At 41.2% G+C, this 8,386-nt stretch overlaps 1 protein-coding gene across 2 annotated transcripts in view; it reads right to left on the reverse strand.

The window, feature by feature from the left end:
• Window positions 1–8,066, reverse strand: part of LOC115166029 (perlwapin) — a 33,056-nt gene extending 24,990 nt beyond the window's left edge. Inside the window, exons 1-3 of one of the 2 annotated variants that reach the window (XM_029719650.1) lie at window positions 7,885–8,063; window positions 6,882–7,019; window positions 6,122–6,265 (exon numbers count right to left, since the gene is read on the reverse strand). In XM_029719650.1, coding sequence (XP_029575510.1) covers window positions 6,122–6,265; window positions 6,882–7,019; window positions 7,885–7,966 — 364 coding nt within the window. In that variant the 5' untranslated portion in view covers window positions 7,967–8,063. Of the gene's footprint in view, window positions 1–6,121; window positions 6,266–6,881; window positions 7,020–7,884 lie in introns of both variants that reach the window. The other variant, XM_029719652.1, reaches the window with a different exon arrangement.
• Between the last annotated feature and the right edge of the window lie 320 nt (window positions 8,067–8,386).

Here is an 8,386-nt window from a genome sequence, read left to right on the forward strand (position 1 = left end):
CAAACAGAAATGTGCTTCCTGCAACACAAATTCAAAAAAGTTCTGGGACATTGTAAAGCCCATGGAGTATAAGAACACCTCCTCCCAACTGCCCACTGCACTGAGGATAGGAAACACTGTCACCACCGATAAACCCACTATAATTGAGAATTTCAATAAGCATTTTTCTACGGCTGGCCATGCTTTCCACCTGGCTACCCCTACTGCATTCAACAGCACTGCACCCCCCACAGCTACTCGCCCAAGCCTTCCCCATTTCTCCTTCTCCCAAATCCATTCAGCTGATGTTCTGAAAGAGCTGCAAAATCTGGACCCCTACAAATCAGCCGGGCTAGACAATCTGGACCCTTTCTTTCTAAAATGATCTGCCGAAATTATTGCAACCCCTATTACTAGCCTGTTCAACCTCTCTTTCGTGTCGTCTGAGATTCCCATAGATTGGAAAGCAGCTGCTGTCATCCCCCTCTTCAAAGGAGGGGACACTCTTGACCCAAATTGCTACAGACCTATATCCATCCTACCCTGCCTTTCTAAGGTCTTCGAAAGCCAAGTCAACAAACAGATTACCGACCATTTCGAATCCCACCGCACCTTCTCCGCTATGCAATCTGGTTTCAGAGCTGGTCATGGGTGCACCTCAGCCACGCTCAAGGTCCTAAACGATATCGTAACCGCCATCGATAAGAAACAATACTGTGCTGCCGTTTTCATTGACCCGGCCAAAGCTTTCGACTCTGTCAATCACCACATCCTCATCGGCAGACTCAATAGCCTTGGTTTCTCAAATGATTGCATCGCCTGGTTCACCAACTACTTCTCTGATAGAGTTCAGTGTGTCAAATTGGATGGCCTGTTGTCCAGACCTCTGGCAGTCTCTATGGGGGTGCCACAGGGTTCAATTCTCTTTTCATCTCTTTTCTCTGTATACATCAATGATGTCGCTCTTGCTGCTGGTGAGTCTCTGATCCACCTCTACGCAGACGACAACATTCTGTATACTTCTGGCCCTTCTTTGGACACTGTGTTAATTAACAACCCTCCAGACGAGCTTCAATGCCATACAACTCTCCTTCCGTGGCCTCCAACTGCTCCTAAATACAAGTAAAACTAAATGCATGCTCTTCAACCGATCGCTGCCTGCACCTGCCCGCCTGTCCAGCATCACTACTCTGGACGGTTCTGACTTAGAATATGTGGACAACTACAAATACCTAGGTGTCTGGTTAGACTGTAAACTCTCCTTCCAGACTCACATCAAACATCTCCAAACCAAAGTTAAATCTAGAATTGGCTTCCTATTTCGTAACAAAGGATCCTTCACTCATGCTGCCAAACACACCCTCGTAAAACTGACCATTCTACCGATCCTCGACTTCGGCGATGTCATTTACAAAATAGCCTCCAATACCCTACTCAACAAACTGCAGTCTATCACAGTGCCATCCGTTTTGTCACCAAAGCCTTATATACTACCCACCACTGCGACCTGTACGCTCTCGTTGGCTGGCCTTCGCTTCATAATCGTCGCCAAACCCACTGGCTTCAGGTCATCTACAAGAGCCTGCTAGGTAAAGTCCCCCCGTATCTCCGCTCACTGGTCACCATAGCAGCACCCACCTGTAGCACGCGCTCCAGCAGGTATATCTTTCTGGTCACCCCCAAAGCCAATTCCTCCTTTGGCCGTCTCTCATTCCAGTTCTGTGCTGCCAACGACTGGAGCGTACTACAAAAATCTCTGAAACTGGAAACACTTATCTCCCTCACTAGCTTACAGCACCAGTTGTCAGCGCAGCTCACAGATCACTGCACCTGTACATAGCCCATCTATAATTTAGCCCAAACAACTACCTCTTCCCCTACTGTATTTATTTATTTTATTTTATTTTGCTCCTTTGCACCCCATTATTTATTTCTACTTTGCACTTTCTTCTACTACAAATCTACCATTCCAGTGTTTTACTTGCTATATTGTATTTACTTTGCCACCATGTCCTTTTCTTGCCTTTACCTGCCTTATCTCACCTCATTTGCTCACATTGTATATAGACTTATTTTTCTACTGTATTATTGACTGTATGTTTGTTTTACTCCATGTGTAACTCTGTGTTGTTGTATGTTGTTGAACTGCTTTGCTTTATCTTGGCCAGGTGACCGGTCCGCTCCTGATCCCCGGGCTCGTCATCTTGGTTGCGGCTGGAGCCGTGCGTCAGGGAGGGGGTACTGTCACTTGTGCTCCTTCTCCGGCCTCTAGGTCACCAGGCTGCTCGTTATGGCGCACACCTGTCACCATCGTTATGGTCATCAGCGTGTTATGACACTCACCTGGACTCCATCCCCTCCTTGATTACCTGCCCTATATATGTCACTCGCTTTGGTTCCTTCCTCAGGCGTCATTGTTTCTGTTTCAGTTTTGTCTGTGTGGTGTTTGTGTTTCTTGTTTTCTATTATATTTTGTTTATTGATTAAATCACTCACCTCCTGAACTTGCTTCCCAACTCTCAGCGCACATCGTTTCACAAATATTTATAAGACCGTTACATAGTATATGTAATATAGGTCTGTATAAACTACTTTACTAATCACCAGTTAAGTCTTTTTGCGTGGCCTCATCTAAAGTGTGGGCTACTTATACGTAAATACTAAATACTTTCTAAACAATATGTGTAAAACACATGGAAATTAAAAACAACAAAAAAATGTTTTAAGTGAAAATAGGCACTGGTCTGAAGCCGGAATGTTAAGGATATTCACATGAGCACCACATGAGTCTCAAATAAACCCCTAAAAACCCAAGCACAGGTGTTCAAAATCTGGTTTTATTCAAATTCAGCAATCCACATGAGTTTGTCAATTCACAGAGCGTCCATGAAGTTTGTCCAGTTTCCATAAAAGCTATGATTATTTTTCATATTTATTATTGCATAAAGTCATCAGTTTTCATAGACATAATTGTACATGTCATAATTTGTATTTTCTACTTATTTCTTATGACTAATAAGATTTTCCAATAAAGCTTCAATGGCTCACTGCAGGCGTAGAATCAACATATCCGGAAACACTTCAGTTCCTCGGGGCACTGGCCATCTTTGTAACAGTACTCGGCACACATGTAGGTCCCCTTGGGCAGGGCACAGCGACCGGGCTTCACTATGGTAACAGAGAAAAAGCGGTCAGTTATACAGTAGAAACATAGGTGTTATAGGAATTCCCAGGTTAACAATCGAGAAAAGCAGTCACAGGTAAAGTCAATCAAATCTATTAATAACAAATCTATTCATATAAAATGTATATGTAAAATGTATATATATTTGTATATGCAGCAGAAAAGCTGTAAAACCCCAAAAATATTTGTGTCCTCCAAAGAGGTGGATGGGCTAATAGTAATTATTTTTTATTTAGAAAAAAATTCTATCCAGTTTATTACAAGTTGCAACAGGGAAACACTTCCAGCACAGAAGCAGAGAAAATGTCTAACTGGCATCTTGGAGACATGAACTTTCTATTCTAATCAGACAGCACCAAATGTTCTGTAAACACCAGCTCTAGAGGCTTGTAGGAAGTCAAAACAAACAGGCAGTGACTTTGTCAGCTGCTACAGAATCACACAGTGTTCACAGAATGTCATCAATACAATATAACAGTGAATAATCAGTGTGTCCTCGACCCTTGTACCTCAAGTCTGGCGTCAATCTCTATCAACAGATATGAGAACAATCCATAACATTCAGCATCAAGTCCAGTGACCATCAACTCACACCTTGAGTGTCACAAGTAGAACACTGGAAATCATCTGTACATTGATTCTCTCCATTAAGGTATTATTATTACAATGAGTTGGAATTCTGTTGGTGACCCTTGACACATTGTCAGCTTAATGTTCTGTGAATTGCTGTACCGTAAGAAACGTATGTTGCTACTCCTCTGAAGTCTCAGCCTGATATTCCCAAAATCCTTTTCCCTAAAATATACATTTGTATCACTTTATCAACAACAGCATATTATACACTGACTGAACAAAACATTATGAACACCTGCTCATTCCATGACAGAGACTGACCAGGTGAATCCAGGTGAAAGCTATGATCCCATATTGATGTAACTTGTTAAATCCACTTCAATCAGTGTAGATGAAGGGGAGGAGACAGGTTAAAGAAGGGTGAAGGATTTTTAAGCGATGAGACAATAGACACATGGATTATGTATGTGTGCCATTCAGGAGGGTGAATGGGCAAGACAACAGATGTAAGTGCCTTTGAACAGGATAGTGTAGTAGGTGCCAGGCGCACCAGTTTTACTGTGTCAAGAACTGCAACACTGCTGGGTTTTTCAATATCAACAATTCCTGCGTGTATCAAAGATGTATTACTTTTTTTTATTTATTTTACTTTTTTTTAGCTAGGCAAGTCAGTTATGAACAAATTCTTATTTTCAATGACTGCCTAGGAACAGTGGGTTAACTGCCTTGTTCTTAACAACAGATTTTTACCTTGTCAGCTCGGGGATTTTCTCTTGCAACCTTTCTGTTACTAGTCCAACGCTCTAACCACTAGGCTACCCTGCCACCAACAGTCCACCAAGCAAAGGACATCCAGCCAACATGACACAACTGTGAGAAGCATTGGAGTCAACATGGGCCAGCATCCCTATGGACTGCTTTCAACACCTTGTAGAGTCCATGCCCTGATGAATTGAGGCTTTTCTGAGGGCAAAAGGGGTGCAACTCAAAAAAAGGAAAGTGTTCCTAATGTTTGGTATACTCAGAGTGTACAGATGTTGCACAACATTCGTATATACTCTAAAGGCCTGCATGGATCTTGGAAATCTTATTAATTTAGTGCCTCAGCTCTAAAGAGAGTGTATGTAAAAAATACATATCTATGTGTATGAAATGTACATTACAAGCTCCATCATTCTTGTTTCCAGAGTAATGCAGCAGTAATGAATGCAATAGATGGGTGTATCTGTCACTCTGGGACCATATCCTACCTGTGTAGGTGCAATGCAGTCATGCCCACATCCATTGTGGCAGCATTTTTCATCATTGGGGCAGTCACTGTCATTGGAACATAACTCTGCACATATCCCCATACCCCATCGTCTACGAGGGCACACTCCAGGCTTGCCTTTGGGAACACAATTTGAGCAATGTCAGGGAACCCAACTTACCACAAAGAGACATGAACATGGACACAATTAGACTGAACCATTTTCTGAAAATCTGTCATATTTGTGTGGAGATGCTTACGATAAATGTTAGCTGCTACAGAATCAAACAGTGGTCACAAAATGTCATCAGTACAATACAACAGTGAATAATCAGTGTGTCCTCGGTCCTTGTACTTGGACATCCAGTCTGGCGTCAATCCCTTTCAACAGATATGAGAACAATCCATAACATTCAGCATCAAGTCTAGTGACCGTCAACCCACACCTTGAGTGTCACAACTAGGATACTGGAAATATTGTGTATTACATAAACTGTATACACTAAATGTTTTGTTGATCACTCTAAACTAAATATGATCTTTAGCGATCTTACATTTCCCCATTACAAATAGGTTTATGGTAGCAACTTGTCAGCCTACTGTCACGCCTTGACCTGAGAGAGCCTTTTTATGTCTCTATTTATGTTTGGTCAGGGTGTGATTTGGGTCGGCATTCTATGTCGGTGTTTCTATGTTTGGGATTTCTTTGTTTCGGCCGGGTGTGACCCTCAATCAGGAACAGCTGTATATCGTTGTTGCTGATTGGGAGTCATACTTAGGCAGCCTGTTTTTATTTTGGGGTTTGTGGGTAGATATTTTCTGTTTAGTGTTTTGCACCTGCCGGAACTGTTCGGTTGTTCTTTTGTTTTGCTTGTTGCTTTAGTGTTCAGTTGTACATTAAAATGACGAACACTTACCACGCTGCATTTTGGTCTGATTTCTCTTCCCCTTCATCCGAGGACGACGACGACCGTTACACCTACACTGACACTTCCCATTGAAGTCGTTCTATTATGTGACTTCTTAATTGAGTGTCTTAGCTCTAAAGAGAGCTCCAGCATTCTTGTTTCCAGAGTAATGCAGCAGTAATGAATGCAATAGATGGGTGTATCTGTCACTCTGGGACCATATCCTACCTGTGTAAGGTGCAATGCAGACATGCCCACATCCATTGTAGCAGCATTTTTCATCATTGGGGCAGTCACTGTCATTGGAACATAACTCTGCACATATCCCTATCCCTATGCCCCATCGTCTACGAGGGCACACTCCAGGCTTGCCTTTGGGAACACAATTTGAGCAGATGTCAAGGAACCCAACCTACCACAAAGAGACATGAACATGGACACAATTGGACTGAACCATTTTCTGAAAATCTGTCATATTTGTGTGGAGATGCTTACGATAAATGTTAGCTGCTACAGAATCAAACAGTGGTCACAGAATGTCATCAGTACAATACAACAGTGAATAATCAGTGTGTCCTCGGTCCTTGTACTTGGACATCCAGTCTGGCGTCAATCCCTTTCAACAGATATGAGAACAATCCATAACATTCAGCATCAAGTCTAGTGACCGTCAACCCACACCTTGAGTGTCACAACTAGGATACTGGAAATATTGTGTATTACATAAACTGTATACACTAAATGTTTTGTTGATCACTCTAAACTAAATATGATCTTTAGCGATCTTACATTTCCCAATTACAAATAGGTTCATGGTAGCAACTTTTCAGCCTACACTGACTCTTCCCATTGAAGTCTTACTATTATGTGGCTTCTTAATTGAGGGTCTTAGCTCTAAAGAGAGCTCCAGCTTTCTTGTTTCCAGAGTAATGCAGCAGTAATGAATGCAATAGATGGGTGTATCTGTCACTCTGGGACCATATCCTACCTGTGTAAGGTGCAATGCAGACATGCCCACATCCATTGTGGCAGCATTTTTCATCATTGGGGCAGTCACTGTCATTGGAACATAACTCTGCACATATCCCCATGCCCCATCGTCTACGAGGGCACACTCCAGGCTTGTCTTTGGGAACACAATTTGAGCAGATGTCAGGGAACCGAACTTACCACAAAGAGACATGAACATGGACACAATTAGTCTGAACCAATTTATGAAAATCTATCATGTTTGTGTCGAGATGGATTTGACAAATAGGAATTTGCATCTCTGGAAAGTTTGTAGGCCATGCTCCAAGTAATTTAGTGTCTAATTAATAGTTTTGGAGACATTTGTCCCCAATCATCAATGTTTCCCCCATAACACCCATGAAAATGCATGACAGCCTTCTGAACACTCACAATCTATTGGTTCAAATATGTAGGTTGAAAACATTGTATGTTAACTAAAAAGGCTGTGCAATTGGTTACACACAGACACACAAATAGTGCTTTTTTGATGCCCAAATAAACATTTCTAGTTAAATTAACATATGAGACAAGTTGACAAACACATCATTATATGTTGACTTAATTTTTGCATATGTTTTGTCAAGTTGGAGCTAAGTTTGGGCCAACTAAAAATGTTAAGTTCAGGTCACACTTTTATCTAGAAGTTGAATAAACTGAAAAAGGCTTTGGAACCACTTACTTCATAATAATTAGTTGAAACAACTAGAATTGTTTTTACAGTGTATGCGTAAAATGGCCAAGGGTAGGCTGGATTGTTTCAAAGTCATAATGACTGGCTTGTATTTTTAGTATGGTAGCAACAAAATAGTTTGCAAAGGGGCTATGCACAATTATAGGCTATTGTTTATAACCACTTAGGTAGGCTATAACACCTAAGTCAAGTGTAGCAGGCTTCTTCAAAAAGCTAGTCAAATTGTCACAGTTTGTTTCATGACAAATAATGACAAATAATGCAAAGTAGGCTAATTAGAAGAACTCACCTGTAGCAGAGACTATTTTCAAATCTACAAATGCCAACAGAAAAAGAACCAAAGCACAACGCGCTGACAAATTCATGTCCATGCTGACTTCAAGACTGTTAGAGCAAATGCAGTCCAAATCAATTTCATCGAAGAGGAGGAGACCATAATATATATTAACCTTAGATGACTGACAGGGGGCGCTGCTAAGAAGCCACCGCACAGCCATTTTGGTACTCCTCCTTCATTGTAAAAAAAGCTATAGAAATGCATTTATTAATATCTACATTTGTTTTTTGACATTACAGACACCTTAATGTATACATGAAAATTATATTAATTGAACTGAACATGAACATTTTATATTTTGAGAGTGTTAATGTTACTGCCCCATCACAACAAAGAATTACTTAAATACATAAAATTGTTTCCTTGAAACATTTTATTGAAATATTGTAGAATTCCATTAATTCCTATGGAGTTCTGCTCATTCTGGGGTGTGCCAATGTGGCTGCCTGTGGCT

The sequence above is a fragment of the Salmo trutta genome, chromosome 28 (genome assembly GCF_901001165.1).
Source record: "Salmo trutta chromosome 28, fSalTru1.1, whole genome shotgun sequence".
Taxonomy (NCBI): Eukaryota; Metazoa; Chordata; class Actinopteri; order Salmoniformes; family Salmonidae; genus Salmo; species Salmo trutta.